Raw genomic sequence first — 25,476 nt, 5'->3', positions numbered from 1 at the left:
ATCTCCTGTCGCGGTCACTGGGGCGTGAAGACCCAGTGTGGACTGTTGTGTGGACGCTACCTGACAATGCTGTCCCGGGTGGTGCTTTCTGCCGCCACCGCAGCTGCCCCCTCTCTGAAGAATGCAGCCCTCCTTGGTCCAGGGGTATTGCAGGCAACAAGGATCTTTCACAAAGGGCAGCCAAGTCTTGCCCCTGTACCACCTCTTCCTGAATATGGAGGAAAAGTTTGTTTGGGGCTGATCCCTGAGGAATTTTTCCAGTTCCTTTATCCTAAAACTGGTGTTAACAGGACCCTACGTGCTCGGAACTGGGCTTATCTTATATTTACTCTCCAAAGAAATATATGTGATAACTGCAGAGACCTTCTCTGCCATATCAACAATAGGGGTTCTTGTCTATGTAATTAAAATATATGCTGCCTCTATTGGGGAATTTGCTGATAAACTCAATGAGCAAAAAACTGCCCAACTCGAAGAAGTGAAACAGGCTTCCATCAAACAAATCCAGGATGCAGTTGATCTGGAGAAGTCACAGCAGGCACTGGTTCAAAAGTGCCATTACCTTTTTGATGTCCAGAGGAATAACATTGCCATGGCCTTGGAGGTTACTTACTGGGAACGGCTGCATAGTGCATACAAGGAGGTAAAGAATCGCCTGGACTACCACATCTCTGTGCAGAATATGATGCGTCTAAAGGAACAAGGGCACATGATAAACTGGGTGGAGAAGAATGTGGTACAGAGCATCTCTGTGTAGCAGGAGAAGGAGACAATTGCCAAGTGCATTGCAGACCTAAAGCTGCTTGCAAAGAAGGCTCAAGCACAGCCAGTTCTGTAAATGCATCTGTCCCAATTGAGACAGCTAGAAACAGTTGACTGACTAAATGGAAATTAGTCTATGTGACAAAGTCTTTCTATATTGCTCTCTACTGAAGTTAGCTTCCCTTTCCTAAAAATGAAAAGTTTGAGTTTCATATAATGAGAGAATTAAAACAATCTATGGGCCAGTAAGATGTTTCTCTCATCCTTCTTGCTCTGCATTTTGAGTTGTTCCATGATCACTTTTGAATAAGCAGTTCGCTTTGAATAAAATTTGGTACCTGACTAAAAATTATCAAGTTATAGTTTAAATTTGAATTAATTCAACCATCTTGCAAATAAAGTGACAGCTGAAACAAAAACAAAACAAAATAAAACAAAAAAACCAAGATTGGGTTGTCAGCCCTCCAAATCAAACTTCAGGCTAATCCAGTGTGACTGAATTATTGCATTAGAAAATCAGCATGTAAAGCTTGACTGACTAAGAGGAAGGTGATAAGGTAATCAGAAATTTGGCATACAGCTATATGGCTTTTCTTGGAGTTACTCTAATCTCTTCTCAGTGTGCTTCTTTTTTGTTTTTGGCTGTGGCTTGCAGGATCTTAGTTCCCCGACCAGGCATGGAACCTGCGCCCCCTGCAGTGGAAGCGTGGAGTCTTAACCACTGAACTGCCAGGTAAGTCCCCACAGTGTGCTGCTGCTTCTTTTTTTTTTTAACCTTCTTCACCCTTCTCATCTATCTCAATAAACAAGCATCCACATGGAGCCCTATTCCTGCCTCTGTTCAGATACATTTTCTTATGATCTATCTGTATTCCTAGACCATTTAATTTGCCTGGCCAGCCTACTGTACCATCAGATTGTTTTCCATAAAAACATTAATGAACATATATACACTTATTTTTGATAATTTTTTTCCAAAATTTTGTTTTTTCCTAAAACAAAGAGCTGAATCCACACTTTCTGATAGCAAGTGGACTAATTATGATTCAGACCCACTTTTGGGGGCCCATTAGTGGTTCATAAAAATCAATTTACTGAGTCACAACCAGCATTTCCAAAAATGAAATAAAATAGAATAGGAAAAACTATTAGAGGGTGTTATACATGGTAGTCGGTAAATACTGATTCATGAAAATTCTATTTAAGTTACTTATATACTGGCATGTACTAGGAGGCAAGATAAAATATTTCTCAATGTGAGCTATAGTAAAAAATGTCTGAAACCTATTGCTTTAGCAGATATTTTTCTGGTTATTATTGTCTTAATAATTTAGCTACCTATTATTGTGGTTTCTTAGGGAGGAGGGAAAACTGGAAGGATCAAGATTTTAATAATTAGTATTGCTCCTTAAGGTAAAATGAAGAAGTAGAGATAACTCCTCAATGAAGAAATAGAATAAAAACTTCAGTAATTCTTTTTACAATGAAAAACTTTGAAGCCTAGTTCCTACAACATCCATAAAATTCATAAGGAAATGATCACATTGTCCTAAAATTACACTAATACATTAATTTGCTTAATTATTAGCTTTAAAGGTGAACTCACTTTTTAAAAACAGCTTTCTTGAGATATAATTCACATACTATAAAATTTACCCACTAAAGTGTACAACTCAGTAGTTTTTAGTATGTTCAAAGAATTGTGCAGTCATTACTACAACCTAACTTTAGAATATTTTCATCATCACCCAAAGAAAGCCCAAACCCATTAGCAATAACTCCCAATTCCCCACCCTCCCCAGCTCTAAGAAGCCACTATTCTATTTTCTGTCTCTATACATTTGCCTGCTTTGGTCATTTCATATACAGTTGACTCTTGAACAATGTAGGGATTGGGGACACCTACGTTCCTTGCAGTAGAAAATCCGTGTATAACTTTGCAGCCAACCCTCCCTATATCTAAGTTTCCGCAACCCTGGATTCAATCAATTGCAAATTGTGTATTACTGTAGTACGAATTTATTGAAAAAAATCCATGTATAAGTGGACCCACACAGTTTAAACCCCTGTTGTTCAAGGGTCAACTGTAAATGGTACCATACAACACATGCAGTCACATATACATACATTCTTACTGTCTTTGGGGGCTGGCTTCTTTCACCAAGCATGTTTTCAAGGCTCATCCATGTTGCAACATGTGTCAGTATTTCATTCTTTTTTATGGTTGAATAATATTCCATTGTACAGATATACCACATTTTCTTTATCTATTCATCAGTTGATGGACATCTGAGTTGTTTCCACCTTTTGGCTGTCGTCGATAATGCTATTATAAATATTTGTGTACAAGTTTTGTGTAGATATATGTTTTCATTTCTCTTGGGTATATACCTAGGAGTGGAATGAGTCATACAGAAACTCTATATTTAATATTTTGAGGAACGACCAAACTGTCTTCCAAAGTGGCTGCACCATTTTACATTCCTCAGCAACTTATGAGGATCCCAGTTTCTCCACATCCTCTCCAACTCTTGTCATTGTCTGTATTTTTATTATAGCTATCCTAGTGGATATGAAATGGCATCATATTATGGTTTTGATTTGCAATTCCCTAATGATCAATTATACTGAGCATAGTTTCTTGTGCTTATTGGCCATTTGTATATCTTTGGACAAATATCTATTTAAATCCTTGGCACATTTTTTAATTGGGTTATCTTTTTCATTGTTAAATTGTAAGTGCTCTTGATATATTTTGAATACAATTTTCTTACCACAAATGATTTGCAAATATTTTCTCCTATGGATTGCCTGTTTACTTCTTGGTGGTGTCATTTGAAGCACAAACCTTTTTAATTTTGAAAAATTCCAATTTTCTGTTTTTTCTTTTGTTACTTGCGCTTTTGACGCTGTATCTAAAAAGGCATTGCCTAACCCAAGTTTACAAAGATTTATTCCTAAGTTTTCTTCTAAAATTTTTATAGTTTTAGCTCTTACATTTTGGTCTATGATCTATTTTGAGCTAATCTTTGTGTATGCTGTAAGATAAAGATCCAACTTCATTCTTTTGCATGTGGATATCCAGTTGTTCTGGCACCATTTGTTGAAAAGACTATTAATTCACCCATCCAGTTATCTTGGCACTCTTGCCAACAGTCTGTTTACCATAAATATAAGTGTTCATTTCTGGAATTTCAATTCTATTCCATTGGTATATATCACTCTCTTTGTGTCACTACCACCAAGTCTTGATTACTCTAGCTTTGTAGTAAGTTTTGATATTGAGGATTGTGAGTCCTCCAACTTTGTTCTTTTTCAAGATTGTTTCAGCTATTACAGATGTCTTCCATTTCCTTTTGAATTTTAGAATCAACTTGCCAATTTCTCCAAACAGCCCAGCTTGGATTTTTGATAGGTATTGCATTGAATCTGTAGATCGATTTGAGAAGTATTGCCATTTTAATAATACTGTCTTGTGAGCCACAAACGTTGGATGTCTTTCCATTTATTTAAGTTCTAAATTTCTCTTTTTTGGGCTGCTCTTTGCGGCTCATGGAATTTTAGTTCCCCAGGCCCCCGGCAGTGAGAGCACCGAGTGGAGTCCTAACCACTGAACCACCAGGGAATTCCCTAAGTTTTAAATTTCTTTCTAATACTATTTTGTAGCTTTGTACAAAATACTATTTTGTAGTTTTGTACAAAATACTATTTTGTAGTTTTCAGTGTACAAATTTTACACTTCTTTTGTTAAATTTATCCAGAAGTATTTTATTCTTTTTGATGCTATTGTAAATACAATAGTTTTCTTAATTTCATTTTGGATTGTTCATTGATAGTGTATAGAAATACATTTGTCTTTTGTATAATGTCTTTGTATCCTGCGATCTTGCTGAATTTATTAGTTCTAATAGTGTGTGTGTGATTCTTTAGAATTTTCTATATACAAGATCATGTCTTCTGCAAATAGTTTTGTTTTTCTTTTCAATCTGAATGCCTTTTCTTTTTCTTGTCTTGACTGGAATCTCCAGTACAATATAGAACAGAAGTAGTGAGAGCAGACATCCTTGTTTTGCTCTAAGGGAGAAAGCGTTGTCTCTGACCATTAAGTATGGTGTTACCTGTGGTTTTTTCTTAAATGCCCTGTATTAGGTGAAGAGTTTCCCTTCTATTCTAGTTTGTTGTTTTTTTTTTTTTTGATATCACAGAAAGGTGTTGAATTTTGTCAAATGCTTTTTCTGTGTGTATTGAGAGGATCATATTTTTTCCCTTTATTCTATTAATATGGTGTATTAAGTTGATTTATTTTTGGATGTTAAACCAACTTTGCATTCTTGGTATAAATCCCACTTTGTCATAGTGTGTAATTCTTCTTATGCATTTCTGGAATTGTTTATCTTTTATTTCATTGAGAATTTTTGCATCTATATTTATGAGGGGTATTAATCTGTGGTTTTCTCTTCTTAAGATGTCTGGTTTTGGTATGAAGGTAATTCTGGCCTCAAAGAATGAAGAGGAAGTATTCCCTCCTATTCTACATTTTTAAAGAGTTTGTGAATGGTTGGTATTAATTCTTCTTTAAATTACCAGTGAAGTAATCTGGGCCTGGGATTTTCTTTGTGGGAAATTTTTAAATTACTAATTCAAAGTCTTTAGTTGTTATAGGTTTATTCAGGTTTTCTATTTCTTCTTAAGTCAGTTTAGGTAGTTTGTGTCTTCTTAGGAATTCATCTAAGTTATCTAGTTTGTTGGCTATTCATAGTATTCCCTTATAATCCTTTTTATTTCTATAAGGTTGGTGGTGATATCCCCTTCTTCATTTGCATCTTCTCTTTTTTTTTTCTTGGTCAGTCTAACTAAAAGTTTGTCAATTGATCTTTTGATCAATTTGATCTTTTGATCAATTTGATCTTTCTGAAGAGCAATTTTTGGCTTCATTGATTTTCTGTGTTTTTCTATTCTCTGTTTCATTTATTCTATGTTTACTATTTGTTTTTCATATAGTTCATATCTTTATTTCTCTATTCTTCAATTATTGCCTGCTTTTGTGTTAGATATTTTCTAGTGTACCAGTTTTATTCCCCTGTCATTTCTTTTACTATATATTTTTCAGTTATTTCCTCAGTGATTGTCCTTGGGATTATAATTAACATCTTGACTGGAAACGATCTAGTTTCGATTAATACCAGCTTAATTTCAATAGTATACAGAAACTTTGTTCCAATATAGCTTTGTTCACTCCATCTTCTTTTGTATTATTATGGTCATATAAATGACATCTTTATATTTTATAAGCTCATGAACATAGTTTTATAATTGTTGCTTTATGCAGCTGTCATTTAAATAATATAGGAAAAGTTACACACACACACAACTCCCATTTATACTGTTATTTATATTCACCTATGCTGTATTTACTTGTGTTCTTCATCCCTCTCTTTTTTTTTTTTTTGTGAGTAGATGCATTCCTGAGAAAATAGGGGAAGCCCAGAAGTGAGAACCAATAAGAAAAACCAAATGTTCCTCCCTATACCGTGCTATTGATCTAGAAGGCAGAAGTAGAAAGTCCTTGGTAGAGCTTCCCTAAATGTGTGGTATGTCTGGCCTTTTACTCCATATTCTTGGTACTCAGTATGGTCAAAGGTGAGATCTTTATCTTTTTATGTGGATTCAATTACTGTCTAGTGTCTTTTCATGTAGTCTGAAGCCCTTTATTATTTCTTGTGGGGCAGATCTACTAGTGACAGATTCTCTCAGGTTTTGCTTATATTTATTTGAATGTCTTCTCCATTTTGAAAGGATATTTTGCTGGATGTGCAATTCTGTTTTTTTGTTTCAGCACTTGAAATAAGTTATCCCACTGACTGCTGGACTCCATAATTTCAGATGAGAAGTCAGCCATTAATTTCACCAAGGATCTCTTGCACATGATGTGTCATTGTTCTCTTGCTACTTTCAAGATTCTCTCTTCATCTTTGGCTTTAGACAGCTTGACTATATGTATTTCAGTGTGGATCTCTTCGAGTTGATCCCACTGGAGTTTGCTGAGTTTCTAGGATGTGCAGATTGATCTTTTCCATCAAGTTTGGGAAATTTTTGGCCATTATTTCTCCAAATAGTCTTTCTGCCTCTTTTCTCTCTTTTCTCCTTATGGGACTCCCATTATGCATGTTCTGGTTAATTTTCATTTCCTTATTCAGATTTTTAAATGCAGGCATAAGTACTCCTATAGGTATACTCCTGTAGGTGAAACTGCTACGTTATGGTAGTGACATTAAGAACTTTGATAGCTATCACTATTTGCCTTCTCAAAAGTTTATAACAAGGCACTGTATATCAGCAACGTATGAGCAAGCCCATTTCTCTTAGGGACGTTTTATTGATTGGAGGTTTTTTAAAATTATTGGATGAGGTGCTTATTTTCAGTTGGGCTGTAGTTCCTTAGCTGTATCTTACTGCCTCTCAGAATCTTTTTATCAATGGTGCTATTATTTCTAGTTCCTTCTAGAATCATCCTCAGAAAACATTCATGAAGAAGAAATGATGGGCATATTTCCCAATGCTTTTTTGTTCTGTCTAGTTTTATTTCTCACTAAAGAGAAGTCTATTTGTTCTAAATTACATCTCTCTCAAATGCTAGGCAGAGCTGTGGCCTTTCTCTGAGCCCTCAAGGCCACGAGGAGGCTTATATTATAAACACAGTTTTGTTAACTGCTTTTTTCCCACTCAACCACCTCATGTGAATATTTTCCAGTGAATTCTACAATTTATAATGGCTACAGTCATTCATAACTGCAAAAAGAAACACTAATATTGCTCGTTTTGTTAGTTTCTGATTCTTCCCTGTAATAAATAACACAGCAATGATTATCAGTAACCTCCAGGCGAGCTGGAGCCCTGTCTATTTTATTCTTTGCTGTGTTGCAGCATCTAGCACAGAGTCTGCCTTATAAAAGACACTAATAAGTGTGTGTAGAATGAATAAGTGGTTGAATAACAAGCTCTTATGTATGTATTATATGTAACAATACAAATGTGATTATTTCCTTCAAAAAAATAACCCAGAGGAGAAATTGATGGGTGGGTAGATCTATAGTTTTTAAGCCCTTAGCCAATGTTTTCAAATTGCCTACAGAAAAGATTTTGCCAATTTACACACCCATTGGTATATAAGAGAACACCTGTTTCTCTACTCTGGCCAACTACTCGTTTGTTTAAATCTATGCAACTGATGGTTGAAGAACAAGGTATTCTTAACAGTTTTAATGTGCACTTCTTTTAGGACAAGTGATGTTGAACTTTTTAATGTCTTTCGCCATTTGCTCCTTTAACCAGCAGAGCTCATCACTCTGGGAGGAAGGCTGGTCTCTTTGAGTCATGGGGGCCACAACCTGGGCTGCTCAGGGAATGAGAAGGCTGTTCTGTGACCATCCCAACCCACTTGCTTCTCAGGCAATCTCATAGGGTGTCATCCTCATTGATAGGAAGAAAAGCAGGGAGAGGTCTCATTGTACCTTGCTTCTGGCACCACGACCTGGGCAATTCTGGTTTACCTTTTGGATCTTAGGAACTTAGGGGGAGGGCTCTCACTGCCACCACCTCCACTGACGTTCACCTTCCTCTGGGCAGACAGTCTCCAAGCTTTTTGGGTTTGGCACCCATGTTGGCAAACAATTTTTAAGCATGCCTTTCCAATATATGTCTGTTAACTAATAAAGTCTATATATGTCCAGTAATGTTAATGTATTAAATACATATAAAGCTATCACATGAAACTTAACATTTTAAAGGGTGAGATTAAAAAGATCTATAGAACCAGCAGTTCCAATGTTCCTTCTTGCTCAGTGATATTTCCCTTTGGGCTCCCCGACTCTGGAGTCCAGTGCTCTGGGGTATTTGTGGGAAGGTGGGTTGTCTCCTGTCTGAGCAGGTGAGTTGCTTACACAATTCTTAGGGAGCTAGACTTCCTTCGCCACTGTCCAGTTGGCTATATAGACCAGCACTTTTTATGGGGTGCTGTAGAAGGGCACTTTAATTACTGTTCCGTCAACTGCCCAGTGCCCTCTGATGCAAACATTTTATGAGGGCCAAGTGACAGTACTGGCTGTCTTTCCCACTCTCCTCATTATCTGGCTGCCTTGCAATCAGCAGCTAATCTGCTTATTCAAAGAAGACCATGACATTTGAGTAAAGGAAGGCAGCAGCGGGAGCCTAGTCAGGACCTACGCTTTGCTGTTAGATTTTGCATTACAGTGATGGAACTGAGCAAAATATTTATATCACATCATACTGTGTAAACATGTAATGTCTCTGTACAGAGAAATACACATGCAAAAAAAATTCAACTGAACTAATAAAGGAAACAATATGCAAATAAATATTATGAGACAATTTCTTTGTAGTAAAATTTACCACCAAATGCTTTCATGGAAGTACCTTTCCCCAAAGAAAGAAGAAAAATCCTCTAATAGACTTTAGTTGAAAACTTTGGTGTGGGGCGCGGAGCAGTGCAGCGAGAAGGCTGATGTATTTGAAAGACCAAGGAGCTCTGGAGACGGACAACTGGATTTGAACTAGGTCTAGACCCCAAGCTTGCTGTGGGTTACAGTGTGACCTTTGACATTGAGATTTTTCTTTTAATAAGAGGAGATAATAATCCCCTTACCTTGCAATATTATGAAAATTAAATGAGAGAATGTCCACCAACCATTTTGCTTATGGTATTGCTCGATAAATTTTGGTGTTTTTTTTTGTTTTTTGTTTTTTTTTGCCAGACCATGCAGAATGTGGGATAGTTCCCTGACCAGGGATCAAACCCACATCCCCTGCAGTGGAAGCACAGAAAGCACGGAGTCTTAACCGCTGGACCACCAGGCAAGTCCCTGCTTGTTTATTCTTTCCTCACCTTTTTTATTGTTTTTTCTTTTTTTTTTGTGGTACGCGGGCCTCTCACTGTTGTGGCCCCTCCCGTTGCGGAGCACAGGCTCCAGACGCACAGGCTCAGCAGCCATGGCTCACAGGCCCAGCCGCTCCGCGGCATGTGGGCTCTTCCCAGACCAGGGCAAGAACCCGTGTCCCCTGCATCGGCAGGCGGACTCCCAACCACTGTGCCACCAGGGAAGCCCCTCCTCACCTTTTTTAGACCATGGAAATTTCTTTCATGCCTGCTTATGCCCTAACTTCAAAGTTTGCCTCTTTTTTATTTCAGCATTAATGATGTAGCACATTTTTCCTAGAGCTGCTTTAACTACTTTAAAAATGTCTTAAATTTGAAACTTCTATTTTAAACGTCTCTGTTCTATTTGACCATTTCTAAGTCTGTAAAATGCAAACACGTGGGTTTATTCTGATGAAAGTTAGTGCATCTGCACTCAGCTACTTCCATAATGCAATTGGCATCAGAATTACTTTTAGCCTCATAAGCTGATTTTTTTTCTTTTTTTAATTATAGGTAACTCTAGTGTTCTAGAAATTCACATATCCAGCAAAACGCACACCCACACCCACTGAAAAACCCCTGTTTTAGGAGAGTGCTTCTCCACCCAGCTCTTTCTGTTCAGCTTTTCTGTGTTCCTTCTTCAGTTCTGCAAATACAGGTTTATATTTAGCCCCCTTTTGATTCTCCATATGTTCCTTCTAAAAACATTTCCTATTAAGGACTTTTCAATGGCTGATCTCTTGGAGAACTACTGAGTGAACATGACCCGGGGTAGGTGTGAGTGAGGTTTGTCCGCAGGTGGCATCCCGACCAAACCATGAATCAAGGAAGCCCCTCAGGGAAAGTTCTGGCCCACAGCTCTCCCGTTTTTCCGGAAAACTTACTGCTGATGACCAGAGAGGGTCAAACACGGTGTGTGCGGGGTCAGTGTCACTTCCCTTTGCCCATGTTCTCCACTCTGTGGGGAGGGTGAGTGGACAGCCAGAGGATGGGAAAGGTGGAGTCCCAGCACCACAGACGAGAGGTAGCCAACCTATTGGCAGGGAGAGGCCAGCATGCCTACCTGCCCAGGTTCAGGGTGGGCAGGGACTTCCCAGTCTGGGCCCTGACTCCAGACTGAGGTCCTCTAAGGGAGATGACCCTGGCTGTCTGTTCTCAGGGCAACCATTTACGCTTGGCCTAAAGGACAGGAGGAGCGAGGGGAAGGGTTTTGAAGCCGCTGAGACTAGCCTTGGAGTCCTTCCACTGGGCCTTTGGAATCACTCTGGGCCTTGGTTTCCTCATCTCTAAAGAGCATACAGTGCATGACTCATATGTGCTCTACTGCGGTGGTCTGGCACTGAACCCGTAATATCTCCAAGGTACGCGTGTACTGCAATAAAGCAACTCGCGTGAATTTTTTCGGTTTCCCAGTGCATATAAAAGTTATGTTTACATGACACTGGAGTCTATGGATGTGCAATAGCATTATGTCTGAAAAAACAATGTACATACCTTAATTTAAAAAAACTTTATTGCTGGACTTCCCTGGTGCTTCAGTGGTTAGGGCTTCGTTCTTCCACTGCAGGGGGTACGGTTGATCTCCCTGGTCCAGGAACTAAAATCCCGCATGCTGTGCATAGTTCGCCCCCCCCCCCAAAAAAAAACAAACCTTTATTGCTAAAGAAAAAGGATACCCATCATCTGAGCCTTCAGCAAGTTGTAATCTTTTTGCCTGTGGAGGGTCTTGCCTTGTGCTGATGGCTGCTGACGGATCAGGGTGATGGTTGCTGAAGGCTGGGCTGGCTGTGGACGTTTCTTAGATAAAACAGGGATGTTTGACACATCGACTGACTTCCTTTCATGAACGATTTCTCTGTAGCACGCGGTGCTGTCTGATGGCATTTTACCCACAGTAGAACTTCAACATTTGAGTCAATCCTCTCAAACCCTACCACTGCTTTATCAACTGAGTTCATGTAATATTCTAAATCTTTTGTTGTCATTTCAACAATCTTCACAGCATCTTCACCAGGAGTTGACTCCACTTCAAGAAATCACTTTCTTTGCTCATCCATCAGAAGCAACTCCTCAGCCGTTAAAGTTTTATCAGGAGATTGCAGCAATTCAGTATCATCCTCAGGCCGCACTTCTAATTCTAGTTCTCTCGCTATTTCCACCACATCTGCGGTTACTTCCTCCACTGAAGTCTTGAACCCCTCAAAGTCATCCAGGAGGGCTGGAATCAACTTCTTCCTGACTCCTGCTGATGTTGATATCTTGGCCTCTTCCTATGAATCACTAACGTCCTTCATGGCCTCTAGAATGGTGAAGCCTTTCCAAAAGGTTTTCAATTGACTTTGCCAAGATCCATCAGAGGAATCACTACCTCTGGCAGCTGTAGCCTTAGGAAATTTCTTAAATAAGACCTGAAAGTTGAAATTGCTCCTTGATCCATGGGCTGCAGAGTGGCTGCTATGTTAGCAGGCATGAAAACATCATTAATCTCATTGTACATCCCCATCAGAGCTCTTGGGTGACCAGGTACTTTGTCAATGAGCAATAATAATTTGAAAGGAATCTTTTTTTCTGAGCAGTAGGCCTCGACAGTGGGCTTAAAATATTTAGTAAACCATGTTGTAAACAGATGTGCTGTCATCCAGGCTTTGTTTTTCCATTTACAGAGCACAGAGTAGATTTAGCATCATTCTTATAGATTTTCGAAATGGTAAATGAGCATTGGCTTATAGGATTTTCGAAATGGTAAATGAGCTTATAGGATTTTCGAAATGGTAAATGAGCATTGGCTTCAACTTCAAGTCATCAGCTGCAGTAGCCCCTAACAAGAGTGTCAGTCTGTCCTTTGAAGCCAGATATTGACTTCTCTCTAGGTATGAAACTTCTAGACGGCATCTTCTTCCAATATATGGCTGTTCCTTCCATACACACAGAAAATCTGTGGTTTAGTGTAGCCACCTTCGTAATCGTAGCTAGATCTCCTGGATGACTTGCTGCAGCTTCTACATCAGCACTTGCTGCTTCACCTTGCACTTTTATGTCATGCAGACAGTTTCTTTCCTTAAACCTCACGAACAACCTCCGCAGCTCCCTCACCTCTCTCAGCATTCACAGAATTGAAGAGAGTTAGGGCCATGCTCTGGATTAGGCTTTGGTTTAAGGAATGTTGTGGCTGCTTTGATCCTCTATCCAGACCATTCAAACTTTCTCTACACCAGCAATAAGGCTGTTTCATTTTCTTACCACCCAGGTGCTCACTGGAGTAGCACTTTTCACTTCCTTCAAGAACTTTTCCTTTGCCTGTATAACCGGGCTAACTGGTGCAAGAGGCCTAGCTTCTTGGCCTCTCTCAGCTTTTGACATGCCTTCCTCACTAAGCTTGTTTCTAGCTTTTGATTTAAAGTGAGAGATGGCGACTCTTCCTTTAACTTGAAAACTTAGAGGCCACTGTAGGGTTATTAATTGGCCTAATTTCAATATAGTTATTTCTCAGGGAATAGGGAGGCCCCAAGAGAGGGAGAGAGATGGGGGAATGGCTGGTCAGTGGAGCAGTCAGAACACACACAATACTTATGGATTAAGTTTGCTGTCTTATACGGTTGAGGTTCGTGGTGCCCCAAAACTATTATAATAATAACATCAAATAGCACAGATCACTATAACAAGTATAATAATAATGAAAAAGTGTGAAATATTGCAAGAATTACCGAAGCGTGACACAGAGACAGTGAGCAAATGCTGTTGGAAAAATGGTGCCTATAAACTTGCTCGACACCTATCTCATCAGCACATCTTGGATTCCCTTTCAGTCCTTTGTCTTTATTCTTTTGCCTTCATTTTCAGTTCTTTTCATTCCAGTTGCTTTTTAAAATTTATGATTAATTAATTTTTAAAATATTTATTTACTTATTTATTTGGTTGCACCAGGTCTTGGTCACGGCAGGCAGGGTCCTTAGTTGTCATATTCGAACTCTGAGTTGCGGCATGCATGTGGGATCTAGTTCCCTGACCAGGGAGCGAACCCGGGCCCCCTGCATTGGGAGCATAGAGTCTTAACCACTGTGCCACCAGGGAAGTCCCTATGATTAATTTATTTATTTGGCTACATCTGGTCTTAGTTGTGGCACATGGGATCTTTCGTTGCAGCACGCAGGCTTCTCTCTAGTTGTGGCGCGCGGGTTTCGGAGCACGTGATCTCAGTAGTTGCTGCGCGCAGGCTTAGTTGCCCCGCGGCATGTGGGATCTTAGTTCCCCGACCAGGGATCAGGGATCGAATTGAACCTGCATCGCCTGCACTGGACCACCAGGGAAGTCCCTCACGCCAGCTGCTTTGATTCCAGTTTGACCCAGTTGATTCATTCCAATTGACACCAGTAGACAGTGGTTTCTGCTTCTTCCTTTCTAGATACTTTGTTTCCATCTTTGCTGAATGTTACCATATTTATTTACCTAGAGCTAAAAGCCCCTTGAAGAAATCACCACAACCACTGGAGGAGACGGGTGTTCCTGGCCAGGCATGTTCTGGAAACCTCCTTCCTCCAGCCTTCCTCAGCCTCAGTGCCCTGAGGGCCAGGCCAGTGAGCAGTGTTCCTTCCCCTCTCTGGGAGGGGACAACAGTGAGGAAATAGGTAATAGCAAAGTTAGTAAATGCTTCCTGTGTGCAAAGTACTGGTCTAAGCCCTGAGTATGGGGTAACCACCTTCCTCCTCATATCAAGTGGGCAGGGTCATGGTAAGATGCCCATTTTGCAGATGAGGAAAATGAGGCACAAAAATGCTAGTTCATTGGTCAAGGTCATGCAGCTAGAAAGGACACAGTCAGGAGTTAAATCCAGACCTTTGACTCCAAGCCTGTTTTCTTAATTCTTCGCTCTAAGGATACTCAGTAATATCCATTGCAGTGTTCAGTGAGCTCCTCCATACATCTCCTCCTTTGGTGCCCACGGCAGCCCTGTGCGGTGGGCATTGTCATCAACCCCATTTACAGATGAGGAAACCGAAGCTCAAGGCATGGCAGTGACTTGCCCAAGGCCCCGTGACTGGGGACTAGTGCAACTGGGACTCGAGTCCACATCCTGCAACCCCAACACCCCACTCTTCCCCTGCCCCGCCGTGCTGCAGAGCAGAACACTGGGCTTGTGCAGAAGTGGTACTTTCGAGTAAACTGAACCCGAAGTTGCAGTAAAGCTGTTAAGTAGGCAAGAGCATAGGAAGAAAGAAAGGCCAGTTTTCTGAGAAGCTGCAGCAGCCTGGGAGCCTGGTGGCTGAGTGGAGGTGGTGGGGAAGGGGCGAGACCAGAGACTGGTGCCCTGGTGGCCCAGACAGAAAGGCCTATTTAAGTCCAATGCCCAGTGAAGTCTGGTGTCCAGGAGAAAGGCAACAATCTGGCGCTGGCCAGCGTCGCTCAGAGAGAACAGAACATGTCGGTTGGGCGCGGAGAGCAGCCAAGGGCAAGGGCAAGCCTGCATCGCTCTTATAATCTTGAATTTTTAGATAATGGGACTCTTGGACTTGTTTGAAGGCAAAAAGGATAGGCCGTTGGTGGAACAAGTTGGGGAGCAAGGCTCCCCAGAACTGGAGAGGTGACAGAATTCTTAGGGCCGGGTGGGGAGCGGACACCTTTTCATCGTAGGATGGACAAGAAAGGTGCAGCCAGAGATCACGCTTCTCTTTCGCGAACATTTATCAAGTCACCTGCTGACTGTGAGTGTAGAGAGGACATTTTTGTCTTTCAAACACAAGTTCATTTAAAGATTAGGATCACAGTTGTTGTTTGGCAAATACAACAGCAAGTTATTATATATGAGGACCTTATAGAACGTTTATATTCTGTTTACATTACTTCCTAAAAACACACAACAGAAAATATACCAGCTAAAGTGAAAAAGGGAAATTTATTTTCAGGTTACACCGGCATCTATAGGCCCTGGGAGCCCAAGTGCAGCCAGGAACCAGACATGATGGTTCTCCTGTCCTGGGCATGACAGGAGAAACTTCTCCACACATAGCACACTGAGAAGGACCCTGCACGGGCACGACTTTACTCTCTTTTGTTCAAGGAACCAGCCCAGACTGAAAGTATCAGTATTGTTTTTCTTCTTCAGGGAACAAAAAAGAAAAAAGCAGTTCAAACTGGCTTCAGGTAATTAGGGAATTTAGCGGCTCAAATAACAAACAATTCCCGGCCCACTGGATCCAGGAGGTCACACGGCACCACAGGAGGCACCTCTCCCTCCACTGGTACCTGTACTGGCTCCAATCTCTGCTGGCTCAGCCCTCTTGGGACCAGATGACTAACAGGAACTCTGGTTCTCCGAGAGTCCCAGCAAGTCTCAGGATGGACTGTGGGTAAGCCCAGCGTTGGTCACATGCCCACTTCTGACCCACTCATGTCCAGATGGAAGGAAATGTTCATTGGCCAGACCTGGGACACGTGCCTGGTCCTAGAGCCACAGCTGAGGTCAGTCCCACCCCAGACACAGAACAGTAAGAGCAAACGCTACAGGAAGTTCACTGTTTTGCTGGGCACGGTTTTAAGTGCTTTAGATAACTCATTTCAACCTCAGCTTACCGTCTTTGTTTACTAATTTAATCAGCACATTATCCCCCTTTTTATAGCTGGGGAAATTGAGGTGCAGGTGAACGTGTCTTAGCCAAGGTCTCACAGCTAGTTGCAGCTAAGACGCAGAGCTGGGATTTGACCCAGACTCTTGGGCCCCAGAAGCTGGGCTCTTGACCATTAGCAAAAGGGGACTGCTACCAACAAAATGGGAAATTGATATTGAGCTAACAGAGATAATAACAAGAGATGTCCAATAGCCACCCTGAACTCTAGCTCTGCAGAGGGAATTATTTGTCCAGCCCGAGTTGGGTATCCACCTTGGCCCAGGGCAGGATCACACTGTACCAAGGTGGCTGCATTTACTGTGACCTTGTACATGGACTAGTTCCAGAAAACAGGAGGGATAAAAGAATAAGCTCCCTTCTACCACTACCATTCTCTAGTAAGGTGTCATATGATTGGGGAAAGGCAATTGTAGTCACAGGGATAAAAATAAAAAGCTATCAACTAAAAGACCCTGGGCATAGTTATTCTACCCCTAAATTCTGCTCCCCGCAACGGGTGAGTGGGTAAGAAGGGTCCAAAAGCCTGCAGGTACCTGGGGGAACTGTGGAGCTGGAGGGGATGCCCAAGCATGGTCCGTTTCAGTTGTCTGGGTGCAGGAGAGGACCAGGGAATGAAGCCCAGTCCCGACTGCTATAAAGAAAAAGCACATAGGGTTCCCTGGTGGCGCAGTGGTTGAGAGTCCACCTCCGATGCAGGGGACACGGGTTCGTGCCCCGGTCCAGGAAGATCCCACATGCCGCGGAGCGGCTGGGCCCGTGAGCCATGGCCGCTGAGCCTCCGTGTCCGGAGCCTGTGCTCCACAACAGGAGAGGCCACAACAGTGAGAGGCCCGCGTACCGCCAAAAAAAAAAAAAAAAGAAAAAGCACATAGATTTACAGATTGTTATATTATGATTGAGCCACGTTGTGGATTTACAGATAATCCAAAGTGACACAAAAGCCCCACAAGACTCAGCTTACCGTCTTTAACAAACAATTCCCGCAAGACTTGTTTGCACATCTCCCACAAGACTGTCCTAAGTGGGAAAACATTCTTCAAGCCTTAGAATCACAGTTGGATAAAGGCGGTCAGTAGTTTCAGGTGATGCTGACAAGGGGGAGGGGGACAGGTGTGGGGCAATTAAGGTGTCATCATGAGCTAGGGGGGAGCTCCAAAAAAGGATGACTTTACTGAAACTAAGTCACCCGCATTAAATGCTCCTACCTGTTTTGAAATTTCCGTCCCTTTCACACCTGTGTTCTGACAGCTTCTGCTGAGTTATACTACGTAACAAACCCCAGTCTCAATGGTTAGCTCAACAAAGGTTTATTTCTCATTCGTGGCTCACATATTTTATGGGTCGTTTGTGGTTCTGCTCCACCTGGGGATGGGGTTAGGGAGTGCCCCCATCTGGGGCCTGCAGGTCTTTAGCAAAGGGAAAAGGCGCAATCCTGCTGTGGCTCATAGGTGGCAAATGTCATTTCCGCCCACTTTCTATTGGCCAAAGCAAGTCATGTGGCCAAGCCTGACTTCAACAGGGTGGGGAGACATCCCTCCTTTGGGAAGGGTCAACTAGGACAGGTCTGTAGAAGGCAGACTGGGTATTAAAAATAATGCAGTCTACCACATGCCCAATTTGTTTTCAAGGATTAAAAATTTATTTGCAAGTATTCACGGGGAACCACTGGCTGTTTTGGTTTATTCTGATAAAAACAGAGCTGCATTAAAAAAAAAATAGAGGGCTTCCCTGGTGGTGCAGTGGTTAAGAACCCGCCTGCTAATGCAGGGGAAACGGGTTCGAGCCCTGGTCCAGGAAGATACCACATGCTGCGGAGCAACGGGGCCCATGCGCCACAACTACTGAGCCTGCGCTCTAGAGCCCGTGAGCCACAACTACTGAGCCTGTGAGCCACAACTACTGAGGCCGTGAGCCACAACTACTGAACCATGTGCCTAGAGCCCGTGCTCTGCAACAAGAGAAGCCACCGCAATGAGAAGCCCGCACACCGCAACGAAGAGTAGCCCCCGCTCGCCACAACTAGAGAAAGCCCGCACCCAGCAACAAAGACCCAATGCAGCCAAAAATAAATAAATAAAACAAATAAATTAAAAGAAAAATAGAGCTGCACTTAATGTTTACGGAACAAGTAGACACTAAGTGTCTACATGAGTTGCATATGTTCCTAAACATTCTTTCTGGTGCTCCCTGAGCCAAATGCTACCAATCAGAACACTGGCTGGGCTAAAGGACACTCTTGTCTAATACTAACAAGGAAAAGCAAATGAAAACTTTCTAGATAAACTGTGAGTAAATATAATGAGGCAGATGTCCTATGTCAGTTTAGTGGAGTGCTGGAGAGGTTGGGAGGTTTGGTTTTGTTTCGTAAAGTCCTATGTATGATTTCAGCAGAAACCATGGAGAGCGGGGAGAAGGAATGGGGAAGGGGCACAATCTGTGACAGGCTTTATGGATGAGGAACCTGGGATCTTGGGATGTTTATAGTACAGGTAACCCTTAAGCAACAAGAGGGTTAGGGGTGCTGACCCTCTGTGCAATCAAAAATCTGCATATAACTTATAGTCAGCCCTTCCTATCCACAGTTCCCCTGTATTCTCAGGTTCAACAAACTGCAGGTCACGTAGTACTGAAGTATTTACTATTGGAAAAAATCTGACTATAAGTGGACTGGCATGGTACAAACCCATGCTGTTCAAGGGTCAATTGTAATTACTCAAGGTCATACCAATTAAACTGTCAGAGGCAGAATTTAAATTTTCATAGTTCCTCTGGCTCCAAAGCACATCCTTTTTCTTGTGCCCAGTGATGGCTCCCCAAAGGAAAGGAACAAAGAGGAAAAGAGAAAATAAGGAGACGGGAGGTTTAAAAAAAGGAAAGTTGAGAGGGAGAAGCAACACAGAGAGGTAGAGGAGGTAAGAAAGAAAGGAGATACTAGGAGAGAAGAAAGGAGAGGGAGAGAAGACCAAAAAAATACAAAATAAAAAAGGAAAAAATGAATAATAATATTGAAGGAGAAGAATAAAGTTGGAGGACTGATACCATCTGACTTCAGACTTACTGTAAAAATGTAGTAATGAAGACAGTGTAGTATTGGGGTGAAGGAACAGACAAATAGATGGAGGAGAATAGAGAGCCCAGGAATTGACTCATATAAATACAGTCAAGAGATTTTTGACAAAGTGGCAAAGGCAATGCAAGGGAGAAAAAGATAGTCTTTTCAACAAACGGTGCTGGAACAACTGGACATTCACATGCAAAAAATAAATCTAGACACAGACCTACACCCTTCACAAAAGTTAACTGGCTATGGATCACAGACTTAAATCAAAATGTAAAACTATAAAACTCCTAGAAGATAACATAGGAGAAAACCTAGATGACCTTGCGTAAAGTGATGCTGTTTTAGGTATAATACCAAAGGCATGATCCATGAAAGAAATAACTGATAAGCTGAACTTCCATTAAAATTAAACATTTCTGGGGACTTCCCTGGTAGTCCAGTGGTTAAGACCCTGCGCTTCCACTGCAGGGGGCGTGGTTTGATCCCTGGTGGGGTAACTAAGATCCCACATGCCATGTGGTGTGGCCAAAAAAATAAATAAAATAAATCAGGGCTGGAAGCCTAATGAGACACAAAAATGAGAAGAAGTGAAACAAAATTAAACACCTCTGCTCTGTGAAAGAAACTGTCAAGAGAATAAGAAGACAAGCCACAGACTGGGAGAAAATATTTGCAAAAGACACATCTAATAAAGGACTGTTATCTAAAATATACAAAGAACTCTTAAAACTGAACAATAAGAAAACAATCATATTTTAAAATGTCCAAATAACAGGTACATGAAAATGTGCTCAGCATCACTAATCATCACAGGAATGCAAATCAATGCCACAATGAGATATCACCTCATACCTGCTGAATGGCTATTATCAAAAAGGTAAGAGATAATAAGTGTTGGTGAGAATGTGGAGAAAAGGAAACCCTTGTGCAATGTTGGCAGGAATGTAAATTGGTACAACCACTATGAAAAACAGTATGGATGTTCCTCTAAAAATTAAAAAGTAGAACAGAATTACCATATAATGCAGCAATCTCACTTCTGGGTACATATATCTCTGAAGGAAATGAAATCACTGTCTTCAAGAGATATCAGCATTCTCGTTTTCAATGCAGCATTATTCACAATAGCCAAGACGTGGGAGCCACGTAAGTTTCATCATCAGATGAATGAATGAAGAAAATGTGGTGTGTGTGTATACACACACCTCCCCACAGGGAATATTATTTGGCCATAAAAAAGAAGGAAATCCTGCCATTTTCAACAACATGGATGACCCCGGGGGTATTATGGTAAGTGAAATAAGTCAGACAGACAAATACTATATGATACAAATACTCACTTAAATGTGGAATCTAAAAAAAAAAAAAAGGACTCATAGAGATACAGAACAGATTGGTGGTGGCCAGAAGCAGAGGATGGGAGGGGGGGGAAATGGGTGTAGGTGATCAAAAGGCACGAACTTCCAGTTATAAGTTCTGGGGATGTAATGTACAGAATGGTAACTGTAGTTAACAATACTGTTTTGTATATTTGAAATTTGATAAGAGAGTAGATCTTAAAAGTTCTCATCACAAGGAAATAAATTGTAACTATGTAAGATGAGGGATATTAACTAAGCTTATTGTGGTAATCATTTTGCAGTATTTACATATATCAAGTCATTATGTTGTATACCATAAACTAATACAATGTTGTATATCAATTACATCTCAACAGAACTGGAAAAAAAAGATGCTCTACATCATATGTCATTAGGGAACTGCAGATTAAAACAACAGCAAGGTACCACTACAAGCCCATTAGAATAGCCAAAATCCAAAACACTGACGACACCAAATGCTGGTAAGGGTGTGAAGCAACAGGAACTCTCATTTCTGGTGGGACTGCAAAATCGTACAGTCACTTTGGAAGACAGTTGGCAGTTTCTTATAAAACTAAACACACTCTTACCATATGACTCAGCAATGATGCTCCTTGGTATCTACCCAAAGGAGCTGAAAACTTATGTCCACAAAGAAGCCCGTACAGGAATGTTTATAGCAGCTTTATTCATAATTGCCAAAACCTGGAAGCAACCAAGACGTCCTTTACTGGGTAAATGGATAAACTGTACTAAATCTATACAATGGAATGTTTGTCATTCAGCACTAAAAAGAAATGACTACCAAACAATGAAAAGACGTGGAAGAATCTTAAATGCACACTAAGCAAAGGAAGCCAATCTGAAAAGGCTACATACTGTATCATTCTAACTACATCACATTCTGTAAAAGGCAAAACTATGGAGAGTTAAAAAAAAAAAGTCAGTGGTTGCCAAAGGTTATGGAGGAAGGACGGATGTGTAGAGGACCGAGGATTTGTAGGAAGTGCAACTACTCTGTATGATACTATAATGCTGGATACATATCTTCTGCGTTTGTCCAAGCTCATAAGGTGTACACCACCAACAGTGAACCCCCATGTGTAAACTGTGGCCTTTGGGTTCTAATAATGTGTCAGTGTAGGTTCATCAATGGTAATAAATGTACCATTCTGGTGGGAGATGTTGAGAAGGGGGAGGCTGTGTATGGGGCAGGGAGTGTTTGGGAAATCTCTGTACAAATCTCTGCCAATTTTGCTGTGAACTTAAAACTGCTCTCAAAAATACATTAAAAAAAACTTAAAAATGAATAATTGAGTAAAGCAAAGAAAGAAAAAAAAAGTAAAAGACCTTCACTGGTGACCTTCAAAGTTCACTTCAAACCATCTTTGCAGCCCCAGGTCCCAGTCTTCTAAGACCTGGACAGAGAGCGGGGCACGCCCCCAGCGGGATGCGAGAGGCGAGGAGAGGGGGTGGTCTAGGCCTGGCCTGAGCCTCTTACCGGTGGCTGGCGGGAATCACCCGCGAAGCTCTGAAAAACAGGAATGCTCGGGCCCCACAGCGCACCAGCTGAGCCTTTCCGGTGGCAGCGTCCAGCTCTGCGGAGTTGAAAAGCGCTCCAGTTCATCCTAACGTGCAGGCGGAGCTGAGAATCGCCATGAGAGAGCGGCGGCCGGTGGGGTCGCGGGTCAAGGTCCGAGAGGAAAAAGAAACCTTCCTGGGAGAAGGATGAGCCCCCCGCCCCGTCCCCAAGCGCGGTCACATTCTTGGATGTTCACTCCAGCCGCGCGCTTCCCAGGGGCCTGCGGCCAGATGCCACACTCTCAGCAGCTCTCACCTCAAGAACAGGTGTCCCCAGGGCAGGTGCGCTCACCTTCTGCCCCGGGAGGCGGGAGACCCAGTCCGTGACTGGGGCCGACAGCGCGCCCCGCCCCGTATAACAATCCAGTCCCGGGAGCCACGTGCGGGCTCCGCGAAGGGCTTGGTCACGTTTCCCACTCTATTGGCGCGGAGCGCGCGATTACACCAATTCGGACTTCACTTTGGTGACACGAATACAGATGGGTGTGACCACGTATTCTTCGGCGGGAGTTTTCTCCTATACCTCCTAACTGACCACCGTTAAAACTAAAAACAAGCAAGCACACACAGTGAAAAACACACACAAAAAAGGCGCGCGCGCGAGAACGAGCACACATACAAGTGGACCCAGCGCCTGTCCAACGCCAGGCAGGTGGCTTCCGGGTTCCCGGTCGCCATGGCACCCACGGCCTCCGCTCACCACCCACCCCCCGCGCCTCCGCACCTAGCTCTCCCGGCCAGCTCTGCCCTCGGCAGCCAGAGAAACTGACTTGGGGGCCCAAATACCTTGGGGACACACGCGGAGGGAACACCGCCTCCGCCCCACCGCGGCATCCCCGTTCCGGGGCCCTGCCCCACATCCGCCACTCCGTGCCCCCGGCGCTCAGGGAGCGCTTGTCGTGGGAAGGCGGGGGACCGGAAACGCGTGACCCCGGCGCGGGCCGCCCGCACGCCCGCACGCACGCCGGTCTACCGGCTCTCTGGCCCTTTAAGGCGGATTTTTCCGCCGTCGACCTGGGGGCGGGGAAAGCGTCGCGCGCACCAGGCGGGGGCCGTCTCCCGAGCCGTAAGTGGAGGCGACGCAGTGCCGCGGACCGTAGGGTGTGGCGGGCCAGCGCCGCTGGAGGGGGGGCTCCTCTCCAAGCTCCCGCCCCTACCTCGCCTGTTCCCGCAGCTGCGGGCCCGCGGGAAGGACGTGCGTACCTGTCGGCCCTTCAGTGGGGCAGGCGGGGGGGGGGCAGGTTGGGCGACTCTGGGGAGGCCTCCGAGCCGCGGATGCCCGAGTCCACGCGGACCCGGGGTCTCGCTACCCGCGAGCGACTCGGAATCCACGAGTGTCTTTCACTTTCAGTCTCCAGGAAATGGAACTGCGTCGACCGTGTATCTCCAGCCGGTGTCGTAAAGCAGGATAATCATACAGTTAACCCCCAGTTTAAGTTTAGGTTCGAGTCCGTGGTGGTCGCAATTGAACGCACCGATTTAGAGGGAGTGAGGGAAGAACAAAACACGAAAAAATGCCCTGCAGACCGCAGCGGGTTGCAGCCTCAGTCCACGCGGGCCCGGGCAGTTTAGGAAGCGGTACTTTCTCTGCGGCCCCGGGCTGTCACCTCCGCCTCGCTCACTCTTACCACGCTGCAAATTCCCTGAGTGGTTACAGCTGAGTGCATAGCCATCCCGCACCTTTGGCATGAATTCCCAGCGAAATCTCACTTCCCAGGAGAGCCAGGCAAAAGGAATTAGACAAAGGCTTCCCGCAACCGTTTGTTTTGAACTTGTAAAACGGCCTTAAGAAGCATTTGGAGCTACTAGAGAGATAATGCATTTTCTGGCTAGAACCTCACTCAGGATTCTTTTGCCTCACAGCTTTGAGCGAGCAGAGAGCTGGGCGCGGGCGAGATGGCCCTGGTGCCCTATGAAGAGACCGCGGAAAAGGGGCTGCAGAGATTTCACAAGCCTCTTGCCACCTTCTCCTTGGCAAACCACACGATACAGATCCGGCAGGACTGGAAGCAACTGGGAGTCGCAGCGGTGGTTTGGGACGCGGTAAGTAAGCCCCGGGGGCCTCTTAGCATCAGCCATTGATTATAAGACTGGTCTCTATTTTAAAAAAGTAACAGCTTTATTGGGTTGTAATTCATATACCGTACATTTCACCTATTTAAAGTGTGTGTGTGTGTTTTTTAAGTAAGTTCAGAGTGGTGCAACTGTCTATCACTACTCAATTTTAATACATTGCATCACTCCACCCCTTCCAAAAAAAAAGTCCTACCCATTAGAATCACTTCCCTGCTCCCTCGCCACCAAATAGATTGCATTTTAAGGGTGAATGAAGAAAACTGAAAGAAATTAAATGACTTACCAGTCATTTACCCAGCACGGAAGAGGGAGGACTGGGGCCCCTAGCTGTTTTGGACAATTATTCAGTTAGTTTTTAAGTTTAACATTGCACAAAGAATATTGTAAACTGACAAAGCCAAAAATGAAGATCATGTGTTTTCTTTAAGTTTTCCATAGTTGTAATGATCAAAAATTATACTATAATTGCTGCTTTACTTTTTTCTCTCCCAGCACTGTTTTTTCAGCTGCTTGTGCCAGAGACTTGCCCTAAGCATCTAGCCACACCTGGGATTCGGTGGGAGCTCAGTGAATGTTGGATAAATGATTGGTGTAGATACAATTTTACAATCTTAATATTGTATCAGGGGTGTTAGAGAAACACTTAGGAATAAAAGTCTTGATATATCGTAACCCAGTAATACCACTTCTAGGAATCTAGTCCAGGGTAACTACAAGAAAAGTTTTCTCAGAAAGAGTAATAAAGATACATAACAGTGAGAAATGGGCAAATCTCCTACATTCTCACCAAGAAGAGGAATTGCTAAGTATGCTAATAGTATGTGGCCATAAAGAACAAATTATATTTTAAAATCACGTTAACAGTATACAGTGATTTATAGAGTTATATGCAAATGCTAACTCACACATCAAGTCCAAACCTTTGGCTCAAACTTCCCTTTTGATGCCCAGCTCCTCTGGGGTGACGAGCGTTAGGGACGCAGGAGAGTAGGAGAGAGGGAGGAAACTCCAGGAGCCTTGGTGCTGCTCTGCTTTTTCCCTTTGGTTGTGGCCTTGCTGACTTGAACTTGGTTTAGG

The 25,476-nt window shown here is 42.9% G+C and overlaps 2 protein-coding genes and 1 long non-coding RNA gene across 5 annotated transcripts in view; 2 read left to right on the top strand and 1 right to left on the bottom strand.

Annotated features, from left to right (window-relative positions):
* The window catches only part of LOC117201503 (uncharacterized), a 73,853-nt gene extending 49,741 nt beyond the window's left edge, over positions 1-24,112 (bottom strand). Inside the window, exon 1 of the long non-coding RNA XR_004483562.2 lies at positions 23,527-24,112. This is a non-coding gene — a long non-coding RNA (uncharacterized LOC117201503). The remainder of the gene's footprint in view (positions 1-23,526) is intronic.
* Positions 47-1,162, top strand: LOC101287179 (ATP synthase F(0) complex subunit B1, mitochondrial-like). Its single transcript, XM_033429129.2, is given in 2 exon segments — positions 47-285; positions 287-1,162. Coding segments are annotated over 2 exon segments (771 nt in total). The 5' UTR covers positions 47-66; the 3' UTR covers positions 839-1,162.
* The window catches only part of METTL21A (methyltransferase 21A, HSPA lysine), a 42,568-nt gene continuing 40,159 nt past the window's right edge, over positions 23,068-25,476 (top strand). The window contains exons 1-2 of one of the 3 annotated variants that reach the window (XM_049711936.1): positions 23,068-23,389; positions 24,187-24,366. In XM_049711936.1, coding sequence (XP_049567893.1) covers positions 24,220-24,366 — 147 coding nt within the window. In that variant the 5' untranslated portion in view covers positions 23,068-23,389; positions 24,187-24,219. Of the gene's footprint in view, positions 23,519-24,186; positions 24,367-25,476 lie in introns of all 3 variants that reach the window. The other 2 variants (XM_049711935.1, XM_004262795.4) reach the window with 2 other exon arrangements.

This window comes from Orcinus orca, chromosome 7, assembly GCF_937001465.1.
Source record: "Orcinus orca chromosome 7, mOrcOrc1.1, whole genome shotgun sequence".
In the NCBI taxonomy this organism is placed as follows: Eukaryota; Metazoa; Chordata; class Mammalia; order Artiodactyla; family Delphinidae; genus Orcinus; species Orcinus orca.
Note: the sequence above shows the minus strand (reverse complement) of the source record. Positions and strands in the feature narration are given on the sequence as shown.